Genomic DNA, 17860 nt, shown 5'->3' with positions numbered 1-17860 from the left:
TTATTAAATATTTGGGTATGTATGATAGTGGTAAACTTTAGCTCCTTGCAAAAAACACGCATTGCTTTTACGAATTGGACACTAATTTTTGAAGATCTGGTAGAAGCTGGAAACTTCGCTTTTTAAACACACATACACACATGCACGCAGAGAGAGAGAGAGATGTAACTCTTGTACTAAATATAAAGCTGTAATAGAATATGACTAGCAAGACGCGGTGGCTCAGTGGGTTAGGACGCTGAGCTTGTCGATCAGAAGGTCGGCAGTTTGGCAGGTCGAATCCCGAGTGCCGCGTAACAGAGTGAGCGCCTGTTACTCGTCCCAGCTTCTGCCAACCTAGCAGTTCGAAAGCACGTAAAAATGCAAGTAGAAAAATAGGGACCACTCCGGTGGGAAGGTAACAGCGTTCCGTGCGCCTTTGGCGTCTAGTCATGCCGGCCACATGACCACAGAGACGTCCTCGGACAAGCGCCGGCTCTTCGGCTTTGAAACGGAGATGAGCACCGGCCCCTAGAGTCGGAAACGACTAGCACGCATGTGCGGGGGAACCTTTACCTTTAGCAAGATTTAGGTCAGACATGCGAAGATTTCTCTCTTCCTCTCATCTAACCTTGTTTCCAACTTATTCAAAATATTTCCCTCTTCCAAATTTTGAAGAAGGAAACCTGTTTATAATACCCTGTTTCCCTCCAACTAAGACCTGGTTTTGTATGTTTGCTCCAAAAGATGCATGAAGGCTTATTTTTCAGCTAGGTCTAATTTTCAGGGAAACACGGTACAAAATGCATTCTTCTGGCTGCCAATCTTAACGGGCTTATTTTGGGGACGGGGCTTATATTACAAGCATCCTGAAAAATCACGGTAGGGCTTGTATTCCAGTTGGCACTTATTTTCGCGGGAAACACCGTAGCTAGGACTATTACAGAGCATAGCTTCACATAATTGAGAAAACCTACATATCATTTTCTTATTTATTTCCAGTTTTTTTCTCCTGGGCAAAATGTTAGGTAGTAAGCCTCTCAAGGTGGCAATTTTTTCTTCTTCTTAGCACTAAAGTACCGTCTCACTGATAACACCATGGTATTAACTGTCAATCAGAATAGAGCTGGAAGGGACCCTGGAGGTCTTCTAGTCTAGCCCCCTGCTCAAGCAGGAGAACCTACACCATCTCAGTCAAGTGACTGCCCAGTCTCTTCTTAAAAACCTCCAGTGATGGAGCGCCCACGATTTCCGGAGGCAAGCTGTTCCACTGGTTAATTGTCCTCACTGTGAGGAAGTTTCGCCTTAATTTCAGGTTGCTTCTCTCCTTGGTCAGTTTGTTTCTTGTGTTGCCCTCTGATGCTTTGGAAAATAAATTGAACCCCGCTCCTCCTTGTGGCAGCCTCTCAAATACTGGAATACTGCTATCGTGTGTCTCCCCCCCACACACCACCAGTCCTTCTTTTCTAATAGCATATATTCTTTTTTTAATAGCCTATATGTCCATTTGCTATTATTTATATAACCCTACTTCCAATCTTTTCATTGCAGGAATTGATTACAAAACCACGACAATTCTGTTAGATGGCAGAAGGGTCAAACTGGAGCTCTGGTGAGTCTAGATAAATTACATAAATCTTTCAAAGTCGTGGAAAAACCTGAGCAGAGAACCTGAACTCGCTAAGATAATCTGCAACTTTATGTAGTTATTAAATTCTGTTTCATTTGTGCTGTCATTCATATGAAGTAATATTGGTTTAACTTGTGAATTAGCTTATGTCGAATCTCCCCTTCATCATCATTATTATTATTATAATGGATGGTGTCTTACAAGAAAGCAAGATTTTGTGCAATGTCAAATACTAAAAGTTGTGAAACCTCACCCACAAGTTTACTAGTTAATCTTATTTTTTTATGTCCTGCCTTTATTTTTTATTTTTTTTATAAACAACTCAAGGCAGCGAACAGGCCTAATACTTCTTCCTCCATCTATTTTCCTGTAAAGTGAGTTGGACTGAGACTGAGTGATTGGTCCAAAGTCACCCAGCTGGGTTTCATGGCTAAGGCGGGACTAGAACTCCCAGTCTCCTGGTGATTGGCCCAAAGTCACCCAGCTGGATTTCATGGCTAAGGTGGAACTAGAACTCACCATCTCCTGGTGATTGGCCCAGGGTCACCCAGCTGGCTTTCATGCCTAAGGTGGGACTAGAACTCCCAGTCTCCTGGTGATTGGCCCAAAGTCACCCAGCTGGATTTCATGGCTAAGGTGGAACTAGAACTCACCATCTGGTGATTGGCCCAGGGTCACCCAGCTGGCTTTCATGCCTAAGGTGGCACTAGAACTCCCCATCTCCTGGTGATTGGCCCAGAGTCACCCAGCTGGCTTTCATGGCTAAAATGGGACTAGAACTCACCATCTCCTGGTGATTGGCCCAGAGTCACCCAGCTGGCTTTCATGCCTAAGGTGGGACTAGAACTCCCCATCTCCTGGTGATTGGCCCAGAGTCACCCAGCTGGCTTTCATGGCTAAAATGGGACTAGAACTCACCATCTCCTGGTGATTGGCCCAGAGTCACCCAGCTGGCTTTCATGGCTAAAATGGGACTAGAACTCACCATCTCCTGGTGATTGGCCCAGAGTCACCCAGCTGGCTTTCATGCCTATGGCGGCACAAGAACTCACAATCTCCTGGTGGTTGGCCCAAAGTCACTCAGCTGGCTTTCATGGCTAAGGTGGGACTAGAACTCCCCGTCTCCTGGTGATTGGCCCAGAGTCAGACAGCTGTCTTTCATGCCTATGGCGGCACTAGAACTCACAATCTCCTGGTGATTGGCCCACTCAGCTGGCTTTCATGGCTAAGGCAGGGGTAGAACTCACCGTCTCCTGGTTTCTAGCCTGGTGCTAGACTAGACGAGACATTAAACCAGACTGGCTCACTAAACAATATCTGAATAAATAATCTAAAGAAAAGAAGGAGAAACTTTTCAAGAGAAGAAATACTGAGTCTCTCTGGTTTTTAAACAATAGAGGCCAGAGGCGTGCCTGGCTGAGAAATTCTGGGAGTTGAAGCCCACAAGTCATCCAAGGGCCAAGTTTGAAGACCCCCTTGACTTGTGGACTTCAACTCCCAGAATTCCTCAGCCGGCGTGCCTGGCTTAGGAATTCTGGGAGTTGAAGCCCACAAGTCATCCAAGGGCCACGTTTGAAGACCCCCTTGACTTGTGGACTTCAACTCCCAGAATTCCTCAGCCGGTGTGCCTGGCTGAGGAATTCTGGGAGTTGAAGCCCACAAGTCATCCAAGGGCCACGTTTGAAGACCCCCTTGACTTGTGGACTTCAACTCCCAGAATTCCTCAGCCAGTGTGCCTGGCTGAGGAATTCTGGGAGTTGAAGCCCACAAGTCATCCAAGGGCCACGTTTGAAGACCCCCTTGACTTGTGGACTTCAACTCCCAGAATTCCTCAGCTGGTGTGCCTGGCTGAGGAATTCTGGGAGTTGAAGCCCACAAGTCATCCAAGGGCCACGTTTGAAGACCCCCTTGACTTGTGGACTTCAACTCCCAGAATTCCTCAGCCGGCGTGCCTGGCTGAGGAATTCTGGGAGTTGAAGCCCACAAGTCATCCAAGGGCCACGTCTGAAGACCCCCTGCACTAAGCCAATGCTTCTAAGTCAAGGCCCGCTTGCATGCAATGCTGCCTCTGCGGAGAGGAGAGCCTTGCTAGGGAAACGTTCGCCGAAATGCCTCCTTCCACCGTAACGAGCACCGATCCAACAAGTTTGGCGGGGTCCCCCGGTTTTGCGGCACAGGAAATCCGACGGCAGAGAAAGCCCATGTAGGCAATTCAGCTAATGAGGCTTCCCGGGGCTTGTTTCGCACTCCTCCCAAGATGGTTCAAAAACCCAGCGGGCTTCAAAGCACCACGTGGTGATCTACAGCCGAGCTGAGCCTGACCTCGGCTTGCATTTCAAGCATTAGGGACTTGCTACGTTGCACACGCACAGCCCTTCCCCGTCACCTCACAGATGTCTGGCGATACCCCTTGGTGCGCTCCACTACTTAGTTAAATTCAAAGGCAGGACAAAAACATGGATGTGTGCGCCGTGGAGGCAGCTGGTCCCCTGCATCTGTTTACTACAGAGCACACCGCGCTCCTAAGTAAACACGGTTGTAAGTAAACACATCAAGCCCCGCGTGATGTGTTCTCGGCCTCGGCCCGTCGCCCTTGATGGCTGGGCCCCACCATTTTCTGCCCAGAAGGAGATTTGTTTTTATAACTTGTAAAAAAACAAAAGCAGAGAGCACTTTCTGTACTGTCCGAACCTCCAAAAGGAGGCCCAGGGGAGGGAAAAACACAAAAAAAAAAGCTTGGGGACCATTTATGACTTAAGCCTTGGTTTCTCTAGTCTAACTGCAAAAGGAAGCAGCGAGCAGAGATTCTGAGTATCTTTTCTGACAGAGTGGGAAAGAACGGCGGGCAAGAATACAAGGGGGGACCGTGATCTGCGTTGGTCAATGACATGTCAGTGGACTCTGAAACCTGGTTTAATGTAGATGGCCAGATACAGGCATTAAAGGTCTCCCAAAGCTGATAGGATATTTTTTACACACGTTCTCCAGGCTTGGCTATCATCATCCATCTATCATCCATCCATCTATCTATCTATCTGTCTGTCTGTCTGTCTCTATCTATCTATCTATCTATCTATCTATCTATCTATCTATCTATCTATCTATCTATCTATCTATCTATCTATCCAGTGCTTTTTTTGTAAAAGAAAAAGGTGCCGGAACTCACACATGTCATACAACCCGCCTTGCCTACCCTACAAGGTTCCATCCAAAAAAGGTGCCGGAACTCCGTTCTGAGCGTTCTATGAGAAAAAAAAGCCCTGTATCTATCTATCTATCTATCTATCTATCTATCTATCTATCTATCTATCTATCTATCTATCTATCTATCTATCTATCTATCTATCTATCTATCTATCTTATCTATCCATCGGTCTATCATCCATTCATCTGTCTGTCTGTCTGTCTATCTCTATCTATCTATCTATCTATCTATCTATCTATCTATCTATCTATCTATCTATCTATCTATCTATCTATCTATCTGTCGATTTATCTATCATCTAGAAGGTACAAAGGCATATTCAGGCATTGTAAAATATTTTCAAAGAAATACTTGTTAATTCAGTGTACGATCCTTGTATAATGACAGTGTCTGGAGCAAGAACACAAGAGAGGAAAGAATAGGGTTTTTTATAGGGTTAGGTTGTCCTTTGTTATCCCCCCCCCTCATACTTATATCTAAGAGGCCGATAAAAGAGAATATTTGTAGTCAGGGTTGAAATGAGGGGTCCTTAGGGGCTCTCCGAGCTTAGCAGTTTTCTTGCAGATGTTTCATTGCCCAGCTAGGTAACAACATCCATGCTAGAAGAGAGCGGGGTTTGCCCTGTCCGTGTTAGTGGGGTGCTCTTGGGGATTCTGCTGCCCCCAGGGCAGTTGGTTGGGCCATTTGCTGTTAGCTTGATTCTGCTGCCAGAGTCCCCCAGGACCACCCCCACCAACTTTGACAGGGCAAGCCGCTAGAATATAAACTTAGAGCAAACCCCAGTCCCTTAATAGCACTGATGATGTTACCTAGTTTGGCTAATGAAACGTCTGCAGGAAAACAGCCAAGCTCAGAGAGCACCAAGGACCCCATAATCATTCTCCTCCTCCTCCTCCTCCTCCTCCCCTTCCTTCTCCTCCTCCTCCTCCTCCCCTTCCTCCCCTTCCTTCTCCTCACCCCAATTCCCTTCTAGCACTGATGCTGTTACCTAGTTAGGGTCATGAAACATCTGCAAGAAAACAAGCAAGCTCAGAGAGCACCAAGGCCCCCATAATCATCCTCCTCCTCCTCCCCCTCTTCCTCCTCCTCCCTCTTCTCCTCTTCTTCCTCCTCCTCCTCCCCTCCCCCTCTTCCTCCTCCCCCTCTTCCTCCTCCTCTTCCTCCCCCTCCTCCTTCTCCTCCTCCCCCCCAATTCCCTTCTAGCAGTGATGCTGTTACCTAGTTAGGGTCATGAAACATCTGCAAGAAAACAGCCAAGCTTAGAGAGCACCAAGGCCCCCATAATCATCCTCCTCCCCCTCTTCCTCCTCCTCCCTCTTCTCCTCTTCTTCCTCCTCCTCCTCCCCTCCCCCTCTTCCTCCTCCCCCTCTTCCTCCTCCTCTTCCTCCCCCTCCTCCTTCTCCTCCTCCCCCCCAATTCCCTTCTAGCAGTGATGCTGTTACCTAGTTAGGGTCATGAAACATCTGCAAGAAAACAGCCAAGCTTAGAGAGCACCAAGGACCCCATAATCATTCTCCTCCCCTCTTCCTCCTCCTCCTCCTCCCCCTCCTCCTCCTCCTCCTCCCCCCCAATTCCCTTCTAGCACTGATGCTGTTACCTAGTTAGGGTCATGAAACATCTGCAGGAAAACAGCCAAGCTCAGAGAGCACCGAGGGACCCTCCTACTTAAGAAGTCCCCACCCCACCCTCGGCCAAGAAATATGGCTTACCGACCCTTAGAAGCGGAAAATAAATGTTCAAGTGAATATGTTCTAGTGTTAGCCAGCGCGCAACCAAATGTACAAGCTGTGCACCTGTCTCACACATCCTGTCGGGTGAGGAAACCTTTCAAAGCTTCTCTGCTTCTGATTCTCCCCCCCCCCTCTCTCTCTATTCCAGGGACACATCTGGCCAAGGCAGATTCTGTACTATTTTCCGGTCCTACTCCAGGGGAGCCCAGGTGAGTCCCACTAGCAACATTAAATCCTACTGCTATTTTTCCTCAGAAATAGACAAGAGCTTGAAGGAAAAGGCTTCTTGGAATCACTGCTTAAGAGCTTCTTGATACCTGGGATTTTACGGAAAAGAGTGAAAAAGGCAGACGGCTCTTTCGGGACAATTTTTATTTTATTTATCTTTACCATTTCTAAATCACCCAGCTCCCTCTCAGATCCTCAAAATGCTTCAGCTCAGGGTAGAAGAGATAACTTTGTGCCCTCTTGAGTGTTTTGACCTACTGTTTCTAATTGTGATGTAATCTTGAGGGCTGCGTTGGAATGAATGGACTTTGAAGACGCAGGAGAGAAAAAGTGTTGACGTTTTCCAGTGTTGGGGTTGCAGAAGACTCCTGAGAAGACCACGGTTATTCATTTCATTTCATTTCATTTTATTAAATTTACATGCCGCCCTTCTCCCTGAGGACTCAGGGCGGCTCACAACAATAAAAATTTAAAAACATAGAGTAAAAAATTTAAAAGAGAATTAAACAATAAATACAAAATTACAAAACAATTTAACCCAGTAAAAGCCTAATTAAAAACCGTAGTCAGTCCAGGCCCGCTTGTTGGAACAACCACATCTTCAGGTCACGGCGGAAGGACCGAAGATCAGGGGCCGTCCGCAGCTCCGGAGGCAACTCATTCCAGAGGGTCGGCGCGCCCACAGAGAAGGCTCTCCTCCTGGGGGCTTTCCCCCTGGGGGTCGCCAGCCGGCATTGCCTGGCTGATGGAACCCTGAGGAGGCCGACTCTGTGGGAGCGAACCGGGCGATGGGAGGATGATAATGGCAGCAGGTGGTCTCGCAGGTACCCCGGGCCTAAGCCACGCAGGGCTTTAAAGGTTATTACCAACACCTTGAATCGCACTCGGAGGATAACCGGAAGCCAATGCAGCTCGCGCAGGAGTGGTGTAACATGGTTAGCCAAGAAAACGAACAAATGGGTCCTAGAGCAAATCAAGCCAGGGTTCACACTTGAGGCACAACGTTCGACATTCAAAATATCTTCCTTTGCACACCCAGCTGTCTGGAGAAGGCTGCAATTCTGGGAAAGGTGGAAGGAAAGATTAGAAGAGGACCAGCAGCATGGCGGAGAGACTCAGTTATGGTGGGCACCATTAGAAGACCTGAAGGACCAAAGTAGGGACATATCCTCCCGGAGAAGATCCAGCGATGGTGCTTGCTAAGAAACTGAGTTGGTAGCACATAATACATTTCTATCTGGGAAAGCCATAAAATACCCAGCAAAGTTACATCTTGGGAAAGGTAGAAGGAAGGAGAAGGTGACCAGCAGCAAGGTGGAAGGACTCAGATGATGGGACACCTTTGAAAGAGCTAAAGGACCAAGTTAGGGAGAGACCAACATAGAGAAAATTTACCTAGGCGGTCACCAGAAGCCGAGAACAACTTAATGGCACAAAAATCAGTCATGGTAAAAAAAAAATCTGGAAAAGGTGGAAGGAAAGATTAGAAGAGGAGGACCAGCAGCATGGGGGCACCATTAGAAGACCTGAAGGACCAAATTAGAGACAGGTCCTCCTGGAGAAGATCCAGCGATGGCGCTTGCTAAGAACTTGGTTGCACATAATAATTGTTTATTCAGCAAAGCCACATAATACTGAAAAGTTCGTAACCTCGGGAAAGGTAGAAGGAAAGAGCAAGCCGGAGGCATTTAATTCAATTACAGCGATGATGGAGGCACCTTTGGAAGACTTGAAGGATCAAGTCAGGGATTGTCGTGAGCACGTGGCAGTGGTTTTCTGAAATATTTTAATTTCTTCTTTCATTAAGTAGTCTCCCCCCCCCCCCACTCACGGTAATAAGTTTCACACCCATATTGACAAATCTCAGGAATCCACAGAATAGTTGTGACTTGTAACCAGGAGACAGAGTAGGTCCCAGGGGGAACTCCCATGCCTCCGATTTTTCAGCTCAAAACGATCGGATTTTCCTCCTCCTCTGCAAAATATCCCCTAGGAAATGCTTTATGAATGAGCCAAACGAAAAGCTGGCTTTCTGCAGTAAACAGTTCACTTCCCCTGCGTAGCCCCTAAAAGAAACTGCCTCTGTCCCATGACAGGGAAATGACAGTCTCTATCCCTGCCCTTAAAAGAGACACAGTGGGTTAGGACGCTGAGCTTGTCAATCAGAAGGTCGGCAGTTTGGCGGGTCGAATCCCGAGTGCCGCGTAGCAGAGTGAGCGCCTGTTACTCGTCCCAGCTTCTGCCAACCTAGCAGTTCGAAAGCACGTAAAAATGCAAGTAGAAAAATAGGGACCACTATGGTGGGAAGGTAACAGTGTTCCGTGCGCCTCTGGCGTCTAGTCATGCCGGCCACATGACCGCGGAGACGTCCTCGGACAAGCGCTGGCTCTTCGGCTTTGAAATGGAGATGAGCACCGGCCCCTAGAGTCGGAAACGACTAGCACGCATGTGCGGGGGAACCTTTACCTTTACCTTTTTATCCCTGCCCTTAAGGCAAAAACGTTTTGACACAACGCCATTTGGCAGGGCAGACCCCCTGCAGGTTAAATTACTAGGTTTGTTCATTTTATCGATTGATTCAGTTTCTCATAGCTGTCCAACTTGGCCAAGGGACTCTAGGCGGATTACAGTTCTAAAATTATAAAACAAAACAATTAAAAAACATATGAGCCTTGGTGGAGCAGTGGGCTAATGCCTCCTTAAGTAACACCAGCTGCCTGCAATTAGTGCAGGTTCGAGTCCCACCAGGCTCAAGGTTGACTCAGCCTTCCATCCTTCCGAGGTAGGTAAAATGAGGACCCAGATTGTTGGGGGCAATAAGCTGACTTTGTAATAATGCCGCTTGGGGGGGGGGGGGGCGAAAGCCCTAATAAGCAGGCATATACATAGAATGAAGGCTATTGCTAAGCACATTGGTTTGTGCTTAAATTGTAAGCCGCCCTGAGTCTTCGGAGAAGGGCGGGATATAAATGGGATTAAAATAAATAAAAATAAAATAAATCAATTACCAGATCCCGCCAAGAAGCTTGCAAAATTTCTACCTGTCGCTTTGGCGTCTGGAAGTCATTACATGCCTTCCTCATGTCACTGTTTCAGCCATCTAATCCTGTAGTATTTGATGTATTTACTAGTTTTGGACTATAAATAAAATAATTTTTTCAGTAGGCAGAATTTAGGGGGGGGCTCCCAATCCATTCCCTCTTGCTTCCAGCAATGTTCCAGGAAGCTCTGTAGCTGTGTAATGCTTTGATGTGATAAGAAAGTGGCGTTTTTGCAAAAAAAAATATATATCTCTGCAGTCCTTTAACGAGAAAGTCATCCTGTAGTCCAGGGGTCAACACTCCTCGGGCCGTGGACCGGCACTTTGTGGCATGCCAGAGACCAGGCCACGCAAACAAGTGTAGCCCCATCTGTGGGATGCAGGCAGCACGTGAAAACAATGTCTCTCCACGGAATCAGTCCCTGGTGCCCCAGAGGTTGGGGGCCCACTGCTGTAGGCCACCCAGACTCACTTCCCGTGAGGTGGGCAGCCGTATAAATTTGATAAACGAACTGACTGGAGTGTTTTGTTCCACCCAGGGCATCCTCTTGGTGTACGACATCACCAATCGCTGGTCTTTTGATGGCATAGACCGATGGATCAAGGAAATCGACGAGGTGAGCAAGACAGAGTTTATACGGGGCTGCCATTACGACCCAGGGTGGCGGGGTGGGGTTTGAATACTTTTAAATGCAGTAAAGCTGACCTTACCTTGGTACGCTCACGCCATTCCATGTCGAGGTCAGCAACCTTATGCAAAGTGTAAAAAAAAAAAGGAGTAAGAAACAGAGAGCTAAGGAAAGGAAAAGAAAGGCACGGGAGAAGTAAAAAATGAAAAGCTAAACCGGTTGACGCCCGTCCCGTTAACTGTATCCGTATCTTTTTGTAGGGGCAAATGATCACCCCAAAGGTGGTTTCCAAAAGGTGGCTGGACTTTCTTTCTTTCTTTCTTTCTTTCTTTCTTTCTTTCTTTCTTTCTTTCTTTCTTTCTTTCTTTCTTTCTTTCTTTCTTTCTTTCTTTCTTTCTTTCTTTCTTTCTTTCTTTCTTTCTTTCTTTCTTTCTTTCTTTCTTTCTTTCTTTCCAAATCCAGCAGCACATTAAGCTCCGGGCACCACCCAGTGTGCTCTTCTTAAATTGGCGCACTGAATATTGTCTGAAGTTTTTTCCAGTCCACCTCGTCCCTTTTTTTTTTTTTTTACAAAAAGACAGGTGGAATTGTCCCAAGAAGGTAATAACTAAACACGTAAAATAAAGTAATAAAGGAACCCACATTAATCGCCTGTTAATTTAGCGAAGCAGTGGGACCTGGAATTTTAAGACATGTATTCAATTAAAGTTAACAAAATAACAAGAGTTGGAAGGGACCTTATAGAGTCCAGCCTCCGCTTCAAACACGAGACCCTCTACCATTCCAGAAAAACGGCTGTGCAGTCGATTTTTGAAAACCTCCATCCAGTGATGGAGCCCCAGCACTTCTGGAGGCAAGCCTTCAACTTCAATTGTTCTCAGGAATAACAGAATAACTTTGGAGGGGAGGTCATCTAGTCCAGCCCCCTGCTCAGGCAGGAAGCCCTGTGTCATTTCAGACAAGTGGTTGCCCAGTCTCCCCTTGAAAACTTCCAGTGTTGGGAGCATCCACAACCTCTTGTGGCAAGCTGTTCCACTGATTAATTCTTCTCCCGGTCTGGAAATTCCTCCTTAGTTCTAGGTTGCTTCTCTCCTTGATTACTTTCCATCCGTTGCTTCTTGTCCTGCCTTCGGGCGCTTTGGAGAATAGCTTGTGGCAGCCCTTCAAATATCGGAAAACCTGCTGTCGTGTCAGCCCTACTGCTTCTTTCCATTAAGCCAGGAAGTTAGTTAGTTAGTTAGTTAGTTAGTTTGTTTGTTTGTTTGTTTATTTATTTAATTTTAATCCCATTTATATCCCGCCCTTCTCCGAAGACTCAGGGCGGCTTACAATCTAAGCACAAATCAAATGTGCTTAGCAGTAGCCTTCATTCTATGTATATGCCTGCTTATTAGGGCTTCCCCCCCCAAGCGGCATTATTACAAAGTCAGCTTAATTGCCCCCAACAATCTGGGTCCTCATTTTACCTACCTCGGAAGGATGGAAGGCTGAGTCAACCTTGAGCCTGGTGGGATGCGAACCTGCACTAATTGCAGGCAGCTGGTGTTACTTAAGGAGGCATTAGCCCACTGCTCCACCAAGGCTCTCAAACTGGAAAGTTTAATGAAAATTGCAGAGAGCTGCTGGACGGGTACAGTAGACTGCCAAACGAGAGTGCTCAAGACGGAAGCTTGGATGGCACATGAGCGCCCAGGTCCATAACTTTATTCTGTGTCTTCTTAAAGCATGCCCCTGGCGTGCCCCGGATCTTGGTTGGCAACCGCCTTCACCTGGCCTTCAAGCGGCAGGTGCCCACAGAGCAGGCCCGATCCTACGCAGAGAAGAATTGCATGACTTTCTTCGAAGTCAGTCCCTTGTGCAACTTCAATGTGATTGAGTCCTTCACCGAGTTGTCCCGCATTGTGCTGATGAGGCATGGCATGGAGAAGATCTGGAGGCCCAACAGAGGTGAGCAAGTCTATTTCCCTCCCTCTCTGCGCAGGTTGCAGACATTTCATTAACCAACTAGCTCGCATCAGCACGGCAAGAAGAGAGCGGAGTTTTCTCTCTGTTTATATCCAAGTGGCTGGCTTGCCCCTGTCATTGTCGCTGGGAGTGTGGTTTTTTTATTATTATTATTAAAAAGTTTTAAAGTACATTTTTGAACATAAACCCCATCCCCCCCTACCCCTAACCCATACCCTAACCTACCCAATACCCCTACCTCCCCCAGCCCCCCCCCCAACTTCCCAAAGCAGAATACAGGGTATTATTTTCACAATCTTAATCTAAAATATACTATCTAACTATAATTACACTTTAAATCCAGTCGCGCTTTAACTCTCCTTAAACATCATAATATATCTCCATTACAAATATGCTTCACATATTCCAAATTCTACCATTTCTATCTAATTCAAAACTTTCAAAATCCATTCTTCTATAATAAACAAATCAACCTTCTTCCAATATAACAGTACCAAAAATTCTACTATAGCTATTAATTATAAATATCTTTTTCTTAAAGATCTTACATATTCCACTAAATTACGTTAACTTTTAAAATGGTAATCTTTTACAGTTCAACCATACATAATAATACATTGCATCATCACAACCACATCTTCAAGATTTAGACTTAACAATTTAAATAAGGTAAAGGTAAAGGTTCCCCCGCACATGCGTGCTAGTCGTTTCCAACTCTAGGGGCCGGTGCTCATCTCCGTTTCAAAGCCGAAGATCCGGCGCTTGTCCGAGGACATCTCCGTGGTCATGTGGCCGGCATGACTAGACGCCAAAGGCGCACGGAACACTGTTACCTTCCCACCGTAGTGGTCCCTATTTTTCTACTTGCATTTTTACGTGCTTTCGAACTGCTAGGTTGGCAGAAGCTGGGACGAGTAACAGGCGCTCACTCTGCTACGCGGCACTCGGGATTCGACCCGCCAAACTGCCGACCTTCTGATCGACAAGCTCAGCGTCCTAACCCACTGAGCCACCACGTCCCTTAACAATTTAAATACATACATACTAATTTTTAAGATCTACTGTAAATACCATCCCCAAATATCCACCATTATTAGATCTTAATTATCCTACAATCTTTCACAAGTTCCATTTCTAAATCTTATTTCTATCAAAGTCCTCCATTAAGTCACTGGGAGTGTTGTACACAGGGCAAGTCGCTTGTCTACAAACAGAGAGCAAACCTGACTCCTTTCTAAGCACTGATGACGTTACCTAGTTGGGTCAGGAAACGTCCGCAAGAAAAATACCTAGCTCAGCACCAGGGACCCCACAGTTCAGCCCTAAGTTGCAAATATTCTCTTCTGTTGGTAGCAAATTGTGTATTCGAAACTGTGTCTTCGCCTTATAGGTCGTGTGTCCTTCCCATATGTCCTTGGAGCAAAGTTGACCCTTTCACTTAGCTGCAGAAACTGGCTTAACAAATTCTTAATCCTTCATACATAAAGAACTGAATTGGGAGACTGCTGTGAAGGATAGCATCCTTTGTGAAAAGAGCCATCCTGTGAGATTTCAAATTATTCCAAGAGATTAAAGCCATTTAACTAGCTAGCTACCTACTTGTTCCTTAATTAAACGTTTGTAGTTCCCATCTCACCAAAGGCACGCAGAAAACACGGTTAAAGCCGAAAGCACGGATATAAAAAATAAATAAATACAGAAATCACATTAACAGTAAATACTATTTAGTGTGATACACAGTTGCGGTCTGACAGTCGATTTTCATATATCAAGAGTCACTTAGTTGGCTAACAGCTAGGAGACAGCAGACCCCGAGACACACACTCAAGTATTCAGTAAATATTATAAAAACAAGAGATGTGCCTAAACAAAGAGGGCATCAAAATAGCCAGCTCAGCAGTGGAAACTCCTAAGAACATCTCCCTTTGCTGCCCCAGGCCTGACATCATAACCGTCTCTTGAGGTCCTTCCGGAATATCAAAAGAAATGAAGCTAATCTAATTTCAGGGAGGAAGGATGTTCCATAAAGGCAGGCCCCACAGCAAAGAAGAATTGTGACTAATAAGATTTGATTAATAAATAACTAAAGCCATAGAACGGTTGGGCCTTGGTGATCCTTTTGACCATCTTACGTTTTTGCCAAAGTTCCTTTGGCAAGCTAGCTTAATATTAATATTAGCTTGCTTGTCTTCTTATAAGGTGCAGCTCATCTTTTGACCAGAAGGTGGCAGTGCCTAATGTCTGGGCTGGACACAGATTTCTTGTCCACGGAAAGTCTATTATTCGCAAAAGCACCTCCGTTTTTCGGGAGGTTGCAAAGTTCTCTCCTGTCCTCCGTTCTGAGGCCCGTAGGCCAAAGTACGCATTGAAGAGTGGGGAACAGGACAGTGGCTGTGGGTTGGCCGCTCAGGTGTAAATCCAGGAATGTGGATGTCCAGGGGGCATAGAAGAGGAGGAAGGGAAGGAAGTGAATTTATCTCTACTCCACTAGTAGTAATTTGGCTTCAGTTGATCTCCTTTAGATTTGTTTGGGAATGATGCATTCGATGTTGGCATAAAGCCTGCTCAGAAACCGTCCTTTTAACGTCTGCCCCAGGGCACACATCCCATCTCTCAAGGGGGAGGCCAGCTTCATGAAACAGACCCTTGAGCTCATTGAGTGAACCAGAAAATGCAAGGTCTTCATTTCTTGTGGTTATGGGCCTCTTCTGCTTGTAGAGCCCAGTCCAGCTGTTGGGAAGAGGTCGGAGGTCAGAGTTGTTTGCTCGAGGTTGCCAGAGCTTGTCCAGTTGGACTACATTCTGCTCGGGCTGTCCTCCCACCTCATGTCTTGCTCACTTCTTGTCACCCTCCCAAGTCAACCGGGCAGGGAACAAGACGGGATGAGCTAATTCTACTTTATTATGAGGCTAAACTAACAGAACCTTGCAAGCCCAATAGTACAAATCTCCCAACATCTGCTAAATTAGGCCGGGTCCCTCCTAGCTTTCTTCCTCTGACTAATATGCCATGGAGGGCTCCCCCTTCTCTTACCTGGTCCTTCCCTAATGCCCCTCCCCCCCGTCCCTTAAGGTCATTCTCACATACGTGACACCTCTAAACTAGGCTGGTCCTCTCACAATCTCCAGCCAGGGAAGCCATTTTAATGGTCCTCTCCAGAGGCTTCTTCCTCCTGTTTTCGCCACAGCAACCCTGCAAAGTGAATTGGGCTGAGACAGAGTGACTGGCCCAAGGTCATCAAGTCGGCTTTCATGCCTAAGGTGGGAGTAGAACTCCCAGTCTCCTGGTGATTGGTCCAAAGTCACCCAGCTGTCTTTCAGGGCTAAAGCGGGACTAGAACTCACAATCTCCTGGTGATTGGCTCAAAGTCACCCAGCCTGCTTTCATGCCTAAGGTGGGACTAGAACCCACCATCTCCTGGTGATTGGTTCAGAGTCACCCAGCCTGCTTTCATGCCTAGGGTGGGACTAGAACTCATGATCTCCTAGTGATTGGTTCAAAGTCACCCAGCTGGCTTTCATGCCTAAGGTGGGACTAGAACTCACCATCTCCTGGTGATAGGTCCAAAGTCACCCAGCTGGCTTTCATGGCTAAAGTAGGACTAGAATTCCCAGTCGTCTGGTTTCTAGCCTGGTGCCTTAACCACCAGACCATCCTAGACTCTCTTCTTGACTCCTTGTGTTCAGCCTTTCAGAATGAGACTGTTCTCCATTTTCTCTCCTCCTTTTTCCGCCTCCCCGCCCCTTTCCAGTGTTCAGCCTCCAAGACCTCTGTTGTCGGGCCATCGTCTCCTGCACGCCGGTCCACCTGATCGATAAGCTGCCTCTTCCGGTCACCATCAAGAGCCATCTGAAATCCTTCTCCATGGCCAACGGCATGAACGCCGTCATGATGCACGGCCGCTCCTACTCCCTGGCGAGCAGCGGAGGGGGCAGCGGGAGCAAAGGCAACAGCCTGAAGCGCTCCAAGTCCATCCGCCCACCCCAGAGCCCGCCGCAGAACTGCTCGCGGAACAACTGCAAGATCTCTTAGCGGAGGGGGGGTGCACCCCCGGGAGGGGGGGCTCTCCTCCCACCGCATGCACCCGCACCTGCTTGCCGATGTATCGATGTCGACACGCACGTCACCCGTTCCTCTGTCACCTCGACGGCCGCACGCCCACCGCATCGGCCACGGGTTTGCAAAGAACCGGCTCGGTGTGGCGGGGACCCCAGGCGAAAGGAAAAGACAAGGGCGCAGCACCACGCTAGCTTTCCCAGAATGCAATAGGTGCATTCCTTGTCCTTCTCCGACAGGAGAAGGACAAGCAGCCTCCAGGGCGTGATTTCCCCCCCCCTTCTTCTGGGTTTTTTTTGGGGGGTGGGGGAAAGGGTTTGGGGGGGGTTGATAATGGAGGGCGGCGTGCTGCCACTTTAATCCTTGGTTTTTCCAAGGGGGATTGCCGGTGCTACGTGATGAAAGGAAACCCCACATGAATGGGACCCCGGTTGGACCGCCGTGACCCAGACAAAGTCCCGCTTTGGCCTGACGAAGACTACGGTTGCCTGGGGCTCCTGAAAAAGCAGGCCACTGGATGTCTTTCGGCTTTATTTATAAAGAAATTAGCTCACGATGTGAAATCTGCCTGCTGTCCCCCACCCCACCCCAAACTCTTGCACCTCCAGTCTGTTTTTTTAAGCCAAGGCCACGGAGGGAAGGGAAATGTCTTGTAAATAGCGGGCGCTGAGCCTTGAATTCTGGGGCTAATTGAAGTCAGAGGGGTTGGGGGGGGCGGGCCGGCAGGGGTCAGGAGGTGAAATGATCTAACCCTCTGGAGAGTTGTTAGGAGCCTTGAGCTAGCTAGCTTTCTTCCTTTTTTTTCTAGGAAAGAATAGATGGAAGATTAATAGATGAAGAAAGAGGGAAGATTTGCCTTGCCTTGCCTTTTTTTTTTAAAAAAAATGAAGTTTTCCAGACATTCCTGGTAGCAAGTGCACAGCTCAGACAGACAGCAAAAAGTTAGGCTCAAATGGGATTACCTGCTTGTGGGGGCGGGGTGGTGGTGGTCCTAATGCCGTCCACATCTGGAATTGGTTAGTGGCAGATCACGGCTGGAGCCCTCCCTGCCTTCAAGAAAAGGAAGGCAAAAGGGTCAGATATATCAGAATTCACCAGTCAGAAAAAGATCGTGGTCGGGAGGGGACAAGCAAGTTCTCCCGCCTTGCGATTCTGTGGCTAAGCATAGTTGGGAGGTGGTGGGCAAGGTTACCACCCAGAGTTCCTGATTCAACCACCTCGGCGCAAAATTTTCGAGGCCATGCAGAAATATTTGAAATGCTTTGGCATTGGCTTGGTCAACTAACTGCAGCTTGCACTGATGGTCTTCCAACCTCTTGGGGTTGTGACCCAGGTCTGTTTGGAGAAGACTCCGGGATGACCTTAGCACTTGAGGAACGCAATTGTTCTCCAAGCTCC

The 17860-nt window shown here is 47.4% G+C and overlaps 1 protein-coding gene across 1 annotated transcript in view; it reads left to right on the top strand.

Moving 5' to 3' along the window:
* RAB40C (RAB40C, member RAS oncogene family) overlaps positions 1-17336 on the top strand; it is a 49668-nt gene extending 32332 nt beyond the window's left edge. Inside the window, exons 3-7 of the mRNA XM_081338379.1 lie at positions 1531-1591; positions 6693-6753; positions 10352-10429; positions 12166-12388; positions 16158-17336. Of these exons, the coding sequence (XP_081194505.1) occupies positions 1531-1591; positions 6693-6753; positions 10352-10429; positions 12166-12388; positions 16158-16438 (704 nt within the window). The 3' untranslated portion in view covers positions 16439-17336. The remainder of the gene's footprint in view (positions 1-1530; positions 1592-6692; positions 6754-10351; positions 10430-12165; positions 12389-16157) is intronic.
* Positions 17337-17860: the final 524 nt, after the last annotated feature.

The sequence above is a fragment of the Vipera berus genome, assembly GCF_964194415.1.
Source record: "Vipera berus genome assembly, chromosome: 13".
In the NCBI taxonomy this organism is placed as follows: domain Eukaryota; kingdom Metazoa; phylum Chordata; class Lepidosauria; order Squamata; family Viperidae; genus Vipera; species Vipera berus.
This window is presented reverse-complemented; position numbering and strand designations above follow the sequence as displayed.